Source organism: Malaclemys terrapin, chromosome 3 (genome assembly GCF_027887155.1).
Source record: "Malaclemys terrapin pileata isolate rMalTer1 chromosome 3, rMalTer1.hap1, whole genome shotgun sequence".
NCBI classification, from domain to species: domain Eukaryota; kingdom Metazoa; phylum Chordata; order Testudines; family Emydidae; genus Malaclemys; species Malaclemys terrapin.
In genome coordinates this window covers 54,225,609-54,243,155 of record NC_071507.1, presented here as the reverse complement: position 1 = coordinate 54,243,155, position 17,547 = coordinate 54,225,609, and the positions used below count along the sequence as shown (strand labels likewise).

At 40.9% G+C, this 17,547-nt stretch overlaps 1 protein-coding gene across 7 annotated transcripts in view; it reads left to right on the top strand.

Annotated features, from left to right (window-relative positions):
• Positions 1-17,547, top strand: part of CDC42BPA (CDC42 binding protein kinase alpha) — a 339,222-nt gene that overhangs the window by 249,328 nt on the left and 72,347 nt on the right. For all 7 annotated transcript variants that reach the window (XM_054023831.1, XM_054023829.1, XM_054023836.1 and 4 more), the window contains exons 16-17: positions 7,662-7,767; positions 9,826-9,950. In XM_054023831.1, coding sequence (XP_053879806.1) covers positions 7,662-7,767; positions 9,826-9,950 — 231 coding nt within the window. The remainder of the gene's footprint in view (positions 1-7,661; positions 7,768-9,825; positions 9,951-17,547) is intronic.

Sequence of the window (17,547 nt, the reverse complement as noted above, 5' to 3'; positions counted from 1 at the left end):
CAGCAGTGGGGGTCCCTGTCATGGGACCTCTTTGCATCACAGGTAAACAAGAAGTGTCCAACCTACTGCTCCTTTTCTGCTCAAGTGCACAATACTAGAGGGGATGCATTCCTGGTACAAGCTCAAAACCACTGATGTATGCTTTCCCAACTATTCCCCTCTTACCTTGGGTCCTTAACAAGATCAAACAGGACAAATCAACAATGATCCTAGTGGCAACTTGGTGGCCGAGACAGTTTTGGTTCACCTAGCAACTTCCAGATGTCCACACATCCATGTATCAGCTTACAACCATGGCTGACTCAAGACAAAGGTAAAACCAGCCATCCCAACCCAACATCTGTCCACCTCAAAGCCTGGTATTTGGATGGGTAGTGAGCTTAGAAAGTTTGTGCTCAGAAATACAGTCCATTCTCACTAACACAGAAAGGCTTCTACAAAAAAATGATCTACTGCCACATGGAAGAGGTTCTCCATCTGGTGCCAAAATTGCTGTACTCTGCAATCACTACCATCTTGGCATATCTCCTCTCACTGAAGTAATCAAGTTTATCCACCAGCCCATCCACTAGCTTATTTTGTGTACATGTGGCAGTGATTAACACATTCTATCCTCTGATAGACAACTTCTTGGTATCAAGTATCAGAGGGGTAGCCGTGTTAGTCTGAATCTGTAAAAAGCAACAGAGGGTCCTGTGGCACCTTTAAGACTAACAGAAGTATTAGGAGCATAAGCTTTCGTGGGTAAGAACCTCACTTCTTCAGATGCAAGACTCACTTGAAGAAGTGAGGTTCTTACCCATGAAAGCTTATGCTCCCAATACTTCTGTTAGTCTTAAAGGTGCCACAGGACCCTCTGTTGCTTTTAACTTCTTGGTAATCACCTATGCTACAACCAGTTTTTTTGAGAGGTCTTCTCAGAACTTTTCCTCCAGTATCAGCACCAACTCCTAATTGGGACCTTAACCAAGTGTTGTCAGCTCTTATGAATCCACCTTTCGAGCCTTTGGCCTCTTGCTCCCTTCTCTATCTACCCAAGAAAGTGGCCTTCCCATTAGCAAGCATCTCCACCAGGAAAAATAGGTGAGCTTGCATCACTTTTGGCAGACTTCTCCCTTTGTGGTGTTTCATAAGGATAAAGTCCCTGAAGTTGCACCCCAAGATCATCCCAAAGGTTCCCTCTGAATTCTAACATACATCTACCAGTATTCTATCCAAAAACCTCATGTCACCAAGGAGGACAGAAAACTCCATTCTCTGGGTGTACATAGAGCCCTGGCTTTCTATCTGTAAAGGATGAAACCCTTTAAAAATCCCCGAGAATGTTCATCTTTATTGCTGAGTAGATTAAAGACTCTGGAAGTGGATTTTGGGCTGCATTCTGCTGTTCTAGGAACAAATGGAAACCTCTCCTTCTCAGGGTATGAGCACCCATTCAGCTAGAGCACATACTACTTTCATAGTTTCTCTCCAGTGAATACCTCTCAGAGAAATCTATAGAGCAGTGACATGGAGCTCACTGCATACCTTTACCAGACATTACACACTGGTCCAAGCTTCTTCAGCAGATACGTCCTTCGATACAGCAGTCCTGCAATCTGTGATGCAGCATGCTTCCTCACACTCTCCTCCTCAGTGAGTACTATTTGTGAGCCACCCACCGTGAAATACACATGGGGACCAGTGCTCTAAGAAGAAAGGAAGGTTATTTACCTTATAGTAACTGAAGTTCTCTGAGATGTGTTGTCCCAATGTGTATTGAACTTCCTTCCCCTTTTGATCCTTCCTAGTTGGTTTGTGGTAGAATAGGAACTGGAGAGATGGTCCGTCAGCGCCACCCCTTATGTCCTGGGTTCGGAGCACAAGGAGGCGCAGGGCACACGTGTGGACCAACAGACACTGCTAGCGAAGAATCTTCCAGTCTCAGGTGCATAGAGCATAGGTGCACGCACCCACAGTGAATACCCAGAGGACCACACAGCTCAGAGAACTTGTTACTATAAGTTAAGTAGCCTTCCTTTTCCCCTCTCAAAGCAAAGTTAAAGAACAGACTACATTGCAGATTCCTGTTGTCCTGAGCAATGGTAGCTCTTGTTTCCAGCTTTAACATGTGATGTCTAAATAGATGGGGTGCGTGGAAGAGGGTCAAATGATTTTTAGGATAGCAGAGATGACTGCTATATTTCAGAAAAGTATAGGCAGCTGGGATCCACAGGAAATATCTCTGTTGTCCCCATGGATATCCTCCAGTTCTAATAAAAACTGGATATTTCCCCTACCTTTATTGATCTGCTGCTGATAGTAGAAGGTGGAATGAAATGAAAAATGACTTTTAAAAAAGCCTTGTAAATGGGTGGGGGGCACATGTGGGGGAGCAATTCTTCCCTAATGCATTGTTTTATGCAATAAGAGGGAAAGGTGCAAAGGAATCACTTCAACTACTACTGGAATACAGCCATCTTTCAGACAGATGTGCAGCAGCCCATTGTGTGTCGGTACATTATACCTTTGTTTTAGGACAGGAAGTGAAGAATAACATCCAGTTGGGACGGTAGGGGTAGTTTCCATAAGTAGCATGTTATCACTATCACAGTTAAAGTTTTGACAAAATACTGGGGTCAGAAACCCTACAAATGCAAAAAAGGCTACCATATCTTTAGTGATTCGAAATAGAGCTATGGATGTCAGCTGAATACTATAATGACCCTTTAACACCATGCTGGCATATTAGTTCAGTACTGACTCAGTGGGGAGCGTCATATAATGAATCGCCAACACCACAACCTGTCCAAGTTTTTCTTGGAGCTTTCTCATCCAAATATTGACCAGCCCTGACTCTGCATGGTTTGAGAACTTATCGGGTTACACCCCAAAGTCGTGCAGCTGCAAAAGTCAAAAGATAATCAAATTTCCAATTCTAATATAATAGCTGAACAGTTTCATAAAGTTACTCTGTTTCATGTTTGCTGTTTATAAATCTAGTTCCAACAGGATCTTTTAGATCTCTGTAAAGAAAAAGTGAACATGAATGGAGTCTAGCGTGAATGGGACAGTATGTATAATATATATAATGGTACTGTGTGTGTGGTGTGTGTTTAATATTTGTAATATAGGAAAGTCTGTGAAAATCATGAACAAAAAGGTATCAAGTATCCAAAATTAAGGGCCTTGACCGTTCAGTGGGAGTCAAAGACCCACAGCACAGGAAGGGCTCAGCATCTTATAGGATCAGCCCTCAAGAATATAAAACATTCTTTACAAGAGCCTGACCTTGCACCAGGCTCTTCTAAAAGAGGCACGTGTAGAGTCCCATTGCAGTCATTGGGACTCCACAGAGATACAAATCTACCCTAGCAGATACTAATGTATGACTGGGGCCTTAGTACGTGAAAAAAGTTGACCTGACTTGGATCTGAAGTAGCTCACTGATTTATGAGTGAAGCATAAATATTAGGAGCTGAAGAATTAAAGCTGTTGCTCCACTTTAAGTATTTGGTGGTCTTCTTTAGAGCACATTGTTTTAGTTTATAAAACTTTATTGCATTTTTCTCTTTACCTGCAATGTTTTTTGTTTTCATGACCAGACATAAAAAGTTTTCTGTCAATAGTAAATGGACATTAGGTAGCAGTATTGCAAAGGATGAGGAAACACCTGGGAAGTTTTATACTGAATCTATCTCGATTATTGAAACAAAGACATTTCTAAAAATATAGCATGTACCAAAATGGAAATTAAAAAACAGGTCTTGCATAAAAATGAAAAACTGTCAGTATTTAAGTGTGATCCTGTGTGTTTAAAAAAACAACAAGAAGCTGAGATATGACTGAAAGATTTTATCATCTGCATTACTTATGAGTGGCAAAGAAAAGAGCAAGTTATGTAGATTGTTCCACACAAGAGCTAATAAGAGCTTTATACCATAGTATTCTGAATATGTTAGGTGTTTTCAGAAAAACTGCTTACGTAAAGTCATAGTTTTTTAAAAACAATTACTAGTACTATTTTTCAGATCCCTCCATTGCTAAAGATAAGGTTTTCTTAATACCAGTAGTCCAAGTGTGTAGGTCTCAGAGGGAGAAAAAAATGCTATTTTTTCCATACTGATGACAATATGCTAAGGTGTGATAACTTGTGATTTACCAGGGCATGAAACAGATGCCTTATTGGAACACAGGAATACAAGATCAGACCCCTAATCCATCTAGTCCAATATTCTGTGTCTGACAATTATCCGTACCAAATATTTTAGCGGAAACTACGAGAAACCTGCATTGGACAATATGGAATAGACTGTCCTTAGGAGAAGTTTCTTCTGAACCTGTGAATTAATGGATGGTTTACACTACAGAGCATAGAGGTTTATAAGTCAGTTTTGTATAGGGTGTGACACAGGTCTGTCAAATGTTGGAGGTTTGAGTTTGACTTCAAGGCCCCTTTTTGTTGTTTCAATAGCAAGATAAAATAATTTGTGCCCTCCCCCACAATCACAGTAATGAGGTTAAGGGTTACACGATGTCTTAGAAGATATATTTTACATTGGTTTATTGTGGCTCATTCACAATTATTTTGAGAATAAAAGACAATCTAGTGTATGTGTATACTTTCTATCGCTTGTGAGCAGATAGACAGCTAAGGTTTAGAGGAGAATAAAAGTTTGATGGGAGAGAGAGATTTTGATCTTCTTCCCTGCCCAAGGTATATGCCAGTGGAATTTATCACTTTTCTGAGACAGGGATTCGAGGTTTGTCAAGAAGATACTTGAGGGCAGTAGGTGGAGCTTTCCATTTACCTCTTATTTCTGAGGCTGCATTTTCCCCCATTACATTTCTTTATCTCCTCCCTTTGCTTCCCTTGCCTCATCCCTGATCAGTCTGATTTACTGGTATAGGGACTTATCACTAAGGCTACGTTTTAGTCACAGGTATTTTTAGTAAAAGTAATGGATAGGTCACAGGCAGTAAACAAAAATTCACGGCCCATGACCTGTCCATAACTTGTACTATATACACCTGACTAAATCTTGGAGGGGGGGGTGCCATGGGTACTTATGGGGGCGGCCGGTAGGTGCCACGGATGCTTGTGGAGGGGTAGCCAAGAGTGCTTGGGGGGGGGGAGCAGACTGGGACCCCTGCTGGTGCGAGTGGGGGTGTTGGCTGGCCTGGCAGACTCCCTACCTGGCTCCTCATGACTACATGGAAGCGGCGACATGTCCCTCCCTCAGCTCCTCCACGTGCTGCTCCTGGCCTAAGCGCGGGCTCCACAGCTCCCATTGGCCAGGAACTGCGGGGGCGCTGCCTGTGGACAGAGGCAGCGCGTGGAGCTAGGAACTGAGTGAGAGACATGTCACCTCTTCCAGGGGAGCCCCCCTGAGCCCTCACGCCCAACCCTCAGCCCTGAGCCCCCTCCCACACACACCCAAACTCTTGCTGCTTGGGGGGGGGGGGTGGCCCGAGACTGCCCCAGCAGCAGCCGGTGCGGCTGGCCCAGGGGCTGCCCAAGCTGCTCAGGTGGTCCTCAGACTAGCTGCACCGGCTGCTGCAGAAGTCATGGAGATCCTGGAAAATCACGGAATCTGTGACTTCCGTGACAAACTTGCAGCCTTAACTATCACCATTGCAACTAAGAACTTCAGTTACAAATACTAAAAACATGTAAATTATGTATCCTGTCCCTTTTCTCCCCTCCCTAGAAACAGGAGTTGGCAGAAATCCTAAAAACCCATCAGCACAGTGGCTGTGATGATCAAGGCTTTACAGAGCAAATATTAGACAAAATTCATAGGAACCAAAACAAATCATAACAATAAACACACAAAACTAAACAAAAAGAGTTAGCCAAACTCTTTTAAACAAAAAAAAAAAGGGGGGGGGGTTAATCTACTGTTTGAGAAGTTAGGCTTGATTCTGCTCCTCATACATGGCAGTGAGACTCATTATCCATTCCCCTAATGCTGTAATCTTTTTCTGGCTACTGCCCAGTCTACTCATCATATGCATGGAATCTCTTAGTCTGGGAAAGGATTGGTGGTAGATTTCAGAATTGGAGTTTAAACAGTAATAATTAATATGGTACACTGGTAGAATGAAGTGTTATGTTTCAAAGGATGCCTAACAACAAACAATTTCAGAGTTTAACCTAATATTGTGTACTATATTTCAAAGTCTGGTTGAAACATTAAATGAATTTCAAATTAGGAGTAGGAAATTCAAACCAGGAATACTCTTAAATGGGCTCAGCATAGCCATCGACGGCCTCTCCTCTTTTAAGGATGTTCTCGCAGAACTGTTATAACTCTTTGCCAAATTCTTTCTCAGAGACAGAGTAAAACCAGGATATAATTTACTCATCACATAATCTGAAACACTGACCTGTTTGCAATTAAATTCACACACTTCAGGACAGAGTTTTTGATAATTATTTTATCTGGCGTTTTAGTGAGTACCTACTAAGCATTTGAATAGATGAACAAAGATATTTATTGAACTAGTATTTATGTGTGACACAGCCTAATTAGCCCACTGGTAAAGTACATCCTTGTTACCTACCGTTGCTATGAAGTGGTCTTCCTGAAATTCTGCAAGTGTAGGTGATCCAAAAAGGGTGGATTTGAGGTGGTGGTGGTAGTGTGTGTGGGGGGGAGCAGGAGCAGTGTAGCTTTGCTGCATTGTATTACCCTTCTTCTGATCCCACGGACGGAGAGAACTGTGCTCCATTTAGCAGGGAGAGAAGGCCACAGCAGCATCATTCACCTGCAAATCCACAGGGATTCCTTCAGTTAGGATAATGTTGATTAATTCAGCATTATATTACACGTGTTCCCTCTGTGGTGAACAAAACCCATCTGAGTAGGCAAGCAGGGAGCAGGAGCTAGCCTGAGGCTTTTCACAGAATGAGCATCTGAACAGGCTTGAGAATCTGCTGATATTGATGTCTCCAGTTCAGTCATGATTGTGTCCCCGTTGGTCAATTGATCCATCCTCTTCTTACTGATACTGATGGGTGAATCATCAATGAGTGGCCTTTTAGGTCTGCTAAATTAGCCTGGAAATATTGTAAGCAGAAGTTTTTCTCATCACTGGTTTAATCCTGCCAGTCCAATGACTGTTCCACGCATGGCATGCTATTAGGTCGAGGTCTCATCTCTGGCAGTTCTGCCTTTAATCCTGCCTGGGATCAGGAAGTGCAGAGATATATGGAAATTAAAATGCCATTTTAACAAAGTAGGATATATGAAGGTTTTACCTTTAACTGTGAATGTCTGAATTTGTGGCGATGCCTTTCCTATCTTTTATTCTGCAAAATTATAATTGTTGAGCATCTGGAAGATCTATCCAAAGAGTAAAGTACTTACAAGAAGACTGAGAAATGTTAGTTTCCTGAGGCTCTGCAGTCCTGCAGTGAAGGAAGGTTAATTTTGTCTAACGATAACACTAAGCACACTGACTTGCTGTCCTAATAATAAGAAGATAATCATGTTGTTCACATTTTAGGGGGGTTAATATTTTTAATAATATGTTTAATATTTTTATTTTCAGCTGCTGTACATATTAATTTTAGAGCCTTTACATACTCACACATTATAGTATTCATTTAATCAAACAATATAGTGGATTGTTTGCAGTATATGAAACTTCTTATTGTATTTTATATTGTACCTTAGCCAAAGTGAAAGAGAGGAGTTTGAAACGGAGTTCAAACAGAAGTATGAACGGGAGAAGACTCTGCTAACAGAGGAAAACAAAAAGCTCTCAAATGAGCTTGATAAGGTGAGTGTTGCTTGACTGAAGCTAGAGAGTTTTACAACCATCAAGTACCCTATATGAAGACAACAATACAGGATCATAGCAGAGATGGATAAGACCCATTTTAAGTAACTGGAACCAACATGTAATCTCTGATATAGGATATATCAGAAGTTCAACTGATCCTACACAGAAGAGTATCTCCCATTTGGTTTGAGAAGGGAATCGAGTCTTATCTGATCTTTTAAATGTATTTTAAAAAAAAACTAAATTATATTGATTTTATGGCTTTTTCACAGAAACTCTTCACAATTCCTTAAGCCAAATTAAAACAATAATGATTTGCTTGCATGACCCAAATAACCATATAATTGACCAATAATGTGATTACTTTACATGTACTTGCATGTAGATTACTATGCAATGACTTCGTCATTTCTACCTTGGAAGATGAAGTGTTACTTTGAGATCTTAAAAAGTTACAAATTACAAGGCAGCTGTGTTAGCATTACCATGTGATGAGTGGAAAAGAAAAATTGGTGCAAAAAAATAATTAAGCTAGCTTATGTCTTTAATGTTCATTTTTCACTGGGTTATTCCAGTTCATTGCTGGTTGGCAAAGGTTACCTAAAGCAAGAAGTTCACTTGATTTTTTTAGTTGCTTTTATGTGTATTTTAAAAAATAATGGAAGACATCTTTAAATTACCATACTGTACAAACTAAGAATATTTCCATAACAATGTAGACCTTTATATAGATATAGCTTTAAGTACTATAAGATTAGAGGCCTTGATGTTTTTATACTTTGCTTTATTCTGTTAAAGATTTTCATTATGCCTTGCAAAATGACATATGTGAATTTTTTAGATAGACCTATTAACATTCATAATCACAAATCATTAGGACCTGTAAAAAGTGCTCAGGGGACTCCTATTTAAATATAATTACAGATGTTTGCCATAGAGGAGACACGTTTTACTGATAAAAATACAATTTAATAATCATGTTGGGGAAAATAGATTAAATTTTGCATCATTCCAATTTGCTGTTATAATTTAGTATTTAAAGAAATACAGGTACTGTATGGTAGATTCAAGCCTGCATAGTCTCTGGTCCAAATTTGACCTATACAAATAATTATGTAGTCTAATTTGTCCTTGATCCCTGATATTAACACAAACCAATTATGGCCTTGATCTTGCAGGGTGTGCACATGTGAATAGAACCTGTATGGCGGAAAGGAAAGTTAACCACTAGATATATTCCTCTATTTAGGATTGGTCTATATCACAAAATTTTGCCAGCATAGCTGTCAGCTTGGAGTGTGAAAAAATTATACACCCAAGCTGCATTAGCTATGCTGGCAAAATCCCCAATGTAGACACAACTATGATAACAGATGAGTGTTTGGATTAGCATAGCTAATGCCATTCAGAAAGGTAGTATGTAGCTATGTTGGCAGAAGAACTCCTGCTGGTTTATGCAACTTTAGGAAGCTATGTTGGCATTGCTATGCCAGCACAGCTGTACTGGCAACGGCTCTGTGTAGAAAATCTCTTGGAGAATTGTAGTAAGTTGCAAGATGAATCCCACTCTCTATAAATGAGCAAGGTAAAAAAGGGATTAGGGTGAGCAGAGAATGGGAGTGTCTGAGGAGACACAGTGGTACATTCCCCTCATAGGCCTCACTCCTGCTACTAAGCAGGAATAACTTGGTGGCTATAGAGCAGAGCTGTAAGACAGGATCGGACTCTCTTGCATTCTCTGTCTTGCTCAACACTTTTAAAGTTGTGCTTCTACATGCAACACTACACACCTATAATGTGCAAGATCAAGCTCTAAGATATGTCAGAAATGTCACAAGATTGTAATTCTCAAAGTGTCTTAACTTTGGACATGAGAAGAAAATGTTTCAGCCTTTGTTGTCACATGCAGTTTATTCTGATAGGTGATACAGATTTTTAAAGTGGGCACCCAGGGGTGTGGCACAGGGAGGCAAAACTCCTTGATCAGGTAGGTGAGCAAGAGGGTTAAGTCATAGCTCTTTTTAGATTAAATGTGGTTTTTAAATCCTCTTTCAGCTCACCACCATGTTTGAGAGGCTAAGTATGAACAACCGACAGCTAGAAGAAGAAATGAGAGACCTGGCAGATAAAAAGGAATCTGTGGCACACTGGGAGGCCCAAATTACTGAGATCATCCAGTGGTGAGTACCCAGTCACAGCAGAGCTCCTTGTCACAAGGCAGTTGTGGGGCAGGGCTGCTAATGCATTTTCATTAGCGTGTTGCATCAGGAAACCCAGACTCTCTTGGTGCAATCTCACAACTATCTAGGTTTGAGCTAGGTTATTTCCTGGGTGTTTCCTTATGTTCAGGGTTTAGAAAACCTTGTTCCTCCTTAAGAGTGAAAGTTGTCCTCACAACTGCAACTGTTTAAGCACCAAAGAATCATAGCCATTGGATGCGACTTGTGGCTTTGGGAGAATGTTGAAAGGAATCATGTGATTAGCTCACTCTTCCAAAAAGGGGCTAAGGAGGCTGGGAGGATTTGTATAATTTTTCCTTCAATACTGACTACTGTAGGCTAGTTTGTGTGGCAGACTCAGTGCAATTCATGTGCAATTTTACAAGAGAGCAACAATTCCTAAAGCTCAAGCACTTAGGGTTAACAAGTAAGAAGTTTCATTGAAGTGAACCCCCCAATAATGCTGTCATCAAACTGTCATGTTGTATTTATAATGGTTCCTATCTCTTTCTAGAATACTGAGGGGAAAATACAAGTCTGAGTTTAAACTGTTAATGGAAAGAAATTTTGCTGGGTTTTACTTATTTTAAAATATTTTTTTCTTTTTTGGCCCATTGTGATGATTAACTTATTTGAAAGCAATTTGCATCCAAACATTTCTACATCTCAGTCACTTTGAGGGGATTTCAGTATCTTACACTAATTTTTTGTTGTTATTTCTGAAGCTGTTTTTCTACCATTTTGTCTCATCTTGTAGCAGCTGAGTAAACTGACTTTTTTTTTTTTTTTTTTGCGCGTAAGAGCAAAAATGGGTAAACATTGTCTTTTTAAGGAAACCTGGTTAGGTTGACAACGTTTTGACATCAGTGTAATTTTATCGTCCATATTTGGACAAACGCTTTGGTTTTTGAATATGGCCACTCAATGCCTATCAAAAAAAAAGTCGGGCCCTGGAACTCTGGATATTTTCCAGGCAATGTAGTTTGTTTCATGAATATACATAATTTGGACCCATGTCGTCAGGTCCATATTCTCTGAAGGCATCATTTTCACAGAGGTAGAGATTAAAAAAATCAAATCAGCCTAATCTGTGGATGTTCTTTTCAAACACTTTGTCACATTTCCAATTTTCTCATACAAATGTGAGTGTAGTAGACTCTATGCCAGAATTACAGAAACCAGAAATGCAATAAAACCATTCAGATGGAGTCTGTTGTTTTAGAATTGATCAGAACTATTTGTACAGTTAAAATCAAAACAGAAGAAGAAAAAGCTTGGTCATTATAAGTAAAATATCAGTTTTTGGGGGTTGCTTTTTTAAAACAAAAGGTATGGTGATCTAGTTAAATGGTCAGAGTAACCAAACCCAATAGGGGATTAGCGTGTTATCCAAAGCCTTCATAAACCAACACTTGAGAGCTGTGAAGGAAGAAAAGTCAGCCATAGTTGTGTATTGTTTTACTTGACCATTTAGATGGATAAAACCTTTGCATATAGTTATCAAGCAAGCCATTATTTCTCCTCTCCTCCCTCCTGTCCTTCTCTGTTGGCTTTTTTTACTATGTTAATGTTTTTGAAGAAGTACCACTCTTGTTGTTGAGATCTGTGATAGTGGCATGAATGCAAATAATCAGGTCAGACCCAAAGAAAACTGTCTAGTCTGAAAGTATGTTTGTTTGTTTTTTTAAGGAAAACAAAACATCAATGGTATTTAAACTATAACACTTTTAAAACCAAAGTTAGACATCCTATTTGCTAAACGGTATGATAACCTTTCCAAAAATACAAAAGGAGTTACGTAGGAACATAGAGCATAATGGAATGAAAAAAAAAATACTGGGCATGTTTAGTCTTGAGAAAAGATGACTGAGGGGGAACATGATAACGGTCTTCAAATATGTTAAGGGATGTTATAAAAAGGACTGTGCTCAATTGTTCTCCATGTTCACTGGAGGTAGGACAAGAAGTAATGGGTTAATGTACAGCAAAGGAGATTTAGATTAGGTATTAGGAAAAAAAATTCTGACTATAACGGTAGTTAAGCTGGAATAGACTTCCAAGAGAGATTGTGGAATCCCATCATGGAGTTTTTTAAAAACAGATTGGACAAATACCTGTCAGTGATGGTCCAGGCTTATTTGGTCCTGCCAGAGCACAGGGGGGCTGGACTTGACTTCTTTAGGTCCCTTCCAGCTCCACATTTCTATGAACAGTAAGGAGGCCCAGGTAGTCTGTTTACATTTATATTCTTAATGGCTATACAACTTCAAATTTTTTTCTTTTTTCCTTCCTGAGGACACCCAACAACATTCATTCAGCAGTGCTCAGCCACCATGTCTCTACTTAATTTGTGCGGTTTGTACCTTTGCTCTTCTGTTTGTTACTCAAATAATCTTGTAGCATCCTTCTCTTCTCCTTAGAGTTCTGTGCTGCATACTAAAATGAGATGCTCTGTTGGAGATATATCCCTCTGCATACATACCTGGAGTCCTCTTGAACATCAGTGGGAGTTGTATGTGTTTTGAGAGGAAAATATCACATAATCACTTCATATTCAAAAAAACAGATCTAGTTTGGCTATCTGCAAGTTCTTAATTTTTTTCTCAGGCACTAGCAGTTTCAGTCCACATCTCCATGTTTCTTATTATGGCACCCACAGTAGCTCATAGCTGACAGAAGTGAAGGTGGGGTGGTAAGCTGCCTCTAAAAATTTGATAGTTTTCTGTCTAAATTACGTGCATGCTCCCCACCCCTCAATAAAAGATGTAAATCAGCAGCTTTCTTCAGTGCTAAAGTTATGACAGATTCATAGAAATTAGAGAAAGGAAACACCTATCTGGTCACCTGGACCATTTCCACAGCCAATACATCGTTGCTCCTTACATTATTTACAGGATTATTTCCAGCCCAGTTTTAAATAGCACAAGCATTTGGATTTCCATCACTTCCTGTGAGACACTTTTGCCACAATTTAATCGCGATCGCTGTCAGGAAATCTGCTCTGGTATTGAACTCACAATTTATTCTGTTAATTTCACCTCTTTACTCACAGTTAATACCTCCTTGAACCATCCTAATGTGTTCTTCCCTCTCTCAGTAGGTATAGCATGCAAATAATTGTAACTTGCCCTTGCCCCTGTTTACTCTAGCATGCTGGCAACAGACCTTCACAGACCATCCAGCCCCTTAATGGAGTTCTTAGATTGACAAGCCAATATTATTCAAACCACTCCAATCCTTGACAAGAATAAGAAAACCTGAGACTTATATAGTCAACTATAAATTTTCCCCTTACGTACCAGGAAAAGGACTCATTACATCTAATGCTAGTGCAGTCACTTTTAAACACCACACTTTCAAATAGCCGTGGATACTATACTTCAGGTCTGTGGCAGAAAGGAGATGAACAGCAATTTGTGCTGTTGATTCACTGAGTGACTTTGCAAGGCACTTAATATGTCTGTGCCTTAGTGAGCCCACCTGTAACATGAGTATTGTATCTATCTCACAGGTGTGAGAAACTTAATTCTCTAATGTGAAGTTTTTAATGTGCTTTGAGCCTTTTGGCTAAAAGGTGCTGTACAGTATAGCATGAGTGTATTTATTAGTATTCATTATCAGTAATTATTCAGTAGAACCCTGTTTATCTGAACCTCCATTATCCAGCTCTCCATATTATCCGAACCACCAGCCTCCCAGGGCTGACAGTGGCAGGGCTCAAGCTATCAGCCCCGAGCAGCTGGGGCTCCTGATGTCAGCCCACGCTCTGCCATGCGCGGGGCTGACAACTCGAGCTCTGTCACCCATTCTCCGGTTTATCCAGATTTTTGGTTATCCGATCTTGCCCTGATCCCAATTAGATTGGATAATCGGGGTTCCACTGTACGTGGTGAAGGACTGGAAAATATGCACTACTTCAGAAAAATGTAGGTATGGTACAAAGATTTTTACAAAAGCTAGATCTCAACTTCCACATAATATTACATAGCAAACTTTCTCTGCTGTAAATCTGTTCTTTAGGGTATCAGAAGTGGCCTTTTCTCTACTTCTGAAATTAAAATGAAAGCCTTTTGTCCTAAGCCTCTTACTTTCAGTATAGGGACAGGTTACCTCATTTAAAAGGTACCTATGGACTCGTAAAATGGTATTTGAAGGAGACCAGAGACTTTAGAATGCCAAACTTTTCATTCATTTTCTCCCATTGAAACTCAAGATATGCTCTGGGAAGAAGGGTAAAGCTTGTATTTAAAATGTTTAGTTCACCCAGCTCAGGACTTCTTTGATTTCTCATTAAAACACATTCAATCAAAGAGAAAGCAGGTGGAGTGAACCTTAGAAAATCTGGGTTCAGTTCCTGGCTCAACTGCAGATTTATTTATTTTTTGTAACTTTGAACAAGTCACTTAATCTCTTGGTGCTTCAGTTCTCTATCTGTAAAATGGGAACAATACTTGTCTCACCTTTGATCTATCTTGTCTGTCTATATTGTAAGCTACTTGAGGTAGGTAGTGTCTCCTACTCTTTGTACAGCATCTAGCACAATGGGGTGTCAGACTCAGTTGGGGTGTGTAGATACTACTGTAATACAAATAGTAACTAGAAGATTTACATGACATTTGTGGTGCAGTCTGGATGTTATTAGTTAGAAACCAAGCACTCAGTCCTAATACTTGTTTTCAGGACTTATAAAGATTTTGTTAAAAGTAAAAGGGAAAAAAGTCCCAAAGTAACTACTTGAACCTCAAACCCCGTTGTTCTCAGTAGAAAACATGCATGCATTATGGAACAGGCTTTAGGAGTTTGAATGGAAGTTGAATCTCAGCAGAAGTTTTGCTAATTCATTTAAAGTGTAAGAGTAATAGAATTTTAAAATATCACTATTGAAAACATTTTCTCAGATGTATTATTTTTGAGGTAAGAAGTGAAACTTTACCTATCAAAAGTTTTTACTCTCTCCATTTTCCCAAATTCTCTTGGATTGATAGGTATAAATCAAACCCTTGTTCTTTTTTACTTTTAAGAAAATGAAATGATTTAAAAAAAAAAGACTTGCCGGTCCAAGCAGTGTAAAAGGGACATTGTTATATATGAAAAAAGATTGGTAATCAAATTGTTTAGTAAAAGAGAAAGAAGGTGCATTCAGTAGATCCAAGAGACTCTACATTTGTTAAGGGACTGCGGGAAGAAATGGGAGACCTGGGAGATTAAGACTTTGACAGGTCTCTATTAGGCCTAAAACAATTTCAAGAGCTTCTGAGGTCACACGACACTAGTTGAAGATGGTCGAATCATTGTGAGCTGTTTGCCACCTACTGGTTATCAGAGGGATAGCAGGGCACTAGATTGGAGTAAATATTTCATATTTATCTTCCTCTTTAACTTAAGCTATTTTCTGATCCAAGGGATGATATCCACTCAAACCTTGGCCTTAAATATAGATTTTTCTAAAAACAAAAATTTTAAAACAATTTAAGCTTCAACTGAAACACTTTCTCTTAAACATTCTCCTACCATTTTTGCAGTCCCAACTTTGCAACACTAAAAACCAGAAAGTGCAGCCAACATAAAACAAATCACTGAAATCATTTTCACTGTCTGAGCTGAGGGAAATGCATAGGGTAAACAGACTTCATAAACAGTGACAAGCAAACTGGGTCTTTAAATTCTTTGTTTTAAATTAGTAACAAAAATAAGAAAATGTGATTATTTAACATCTGTGTATTTTTAATCTCACGTATCACTTGCAATCTGTGACAGAGGTGTTCTTCCATATACCATAGAACAAAATCCTTAAGGCATTCAAACAGATGACACTCAGCACGTCCCTCTTCCTTGGTGACTGGGGAAGTGAGGAGGCTCGGCCAGGTGCTGGGTCTGGCAGCTCGGCCAGGTGGGGGCCTTCGGGGCGGGGGGGGTCTGGTGCTCGGAGGGCTGGCAGCTTGTCCTGCTGCTGTCGGTGGGGGCCAGCAGCTTGGCTGGGGGAGTGCCTTCAGAGGTGGGGGGGCTGGCGGCTCGACCTAGCGCTGGGGTTGGCCCAACACTCAGGGGGGAGGGTGTGATGGCTTGGCTGGGCAGGCTGCCAGGGGTTGGGGGAGCGGCTCGGCCTGACGCTGGGGCTGGCCTGGTTCTGGCGGGGGGTTGTGGATAAGGAGGTGGGGGCGGCGACTCGGATGGGGGGGTCGTCAGGAGCGGGGGGAACGGCAGCTCAGCCTGGGGCTGGCCTGGCACTCCGGGGGCTGGAAGCTTGGGCTGGCGCTCTGGGGATGGGGGGCGGTGGGTCAGGGAGGCCGGCGGCTCGGCCCACTGTAGCTGGGGCGGACAGGTGGACCAGGGCTCCTCCAGTCACAGGGGGCCCCTCAGGGCTTCTCCTCTTAGGGGGATGGGGTTTCGGGGCTCCGGCGTGTGGGGGAAAGGGCCTTGGGTGGAAGGGGTGGGCTAGCGTCCTCAAAGCGGGAGTTCACCCACAGCCTATGCATAGAAGATTGACACAGACGGGCTGAACATGATAAGACCAGGCAAGTCTGAGACATACCTTGGGGGTAAAGGTTGATCTGTAGATTGGGTTCTCCAAACCAGCATTATCCGATAAACTTGACATGTGGCTCAAGAGGATCGACAGGGCACTTCTCAGGCCTTCGCAAAAATTGGACATACTGAAAATCTTCACCGTGCCACAAATTATCTATCTGGCAGACCACACCAATTGTAAGAGAACCCTATGCTCTTCCCTCAGTGACAGCATTAGGAGGGTCATCATTTGGTGGCTTCATCTACCTGCAGTAGATTCATTTATGCCAGATCCAGAAATGGGAGACTGGGAGTGATGAGACTTGCTAGCCTCATACCATCTGTTCAGGCAAGATAGTTACATAGAATTGCACAGTCCATAGATGAGACAATTCAGAGCATTGCATTGACTAGTGGTATTGAGGATGAGTTCAGCAAACTGTGCCTGGCAGCAAGTGGGAAGGTAGAAGTGGTACTTGCAATAACAGACCCAGTTCTGTTCTTTGACAGTAACAGAATGCTACAGAGCATCCACGAAACACTAAATGAGTGGGAGAGGCCAGGTCCCAGGGTCAAGTACCCAATCCCTGTAACTGGAGAGATGCAGAATTCTCCCAGTGGAAGGAACCACCATGCCAAGGTAGTGGAATCGAACATCTCCGCAATGATCCGATCAGCGATGACTGGATGAGCTATCATCAGGGTTTCACAGAACGCCAATTCCTAATGGCTTTGAAACTGAATGCAAACATATATCCCACCAGAGAATACCCAGAGCGTGGAAAAAACAATTCCGTCATGAAATGCAGACACTGTTCTGCTAAATATGAATCACTATCTCATACTTTGGGACGATGTCCACATAAAAAGGTATAATAAATTGTGTGAGATTTTGGTAAAAGAAATGTAAAAGCTTGAGTCGGTTGTATATCAGAAACCAAAACTGCACACTGCTGAAGGCGAACTAAGAAAACCAGACCTTGTATATGCCAAGGATGGGACAGCCCTGATGGTCAATATCACAGTTTGTTTTGAATACAAAGAAAAAGTC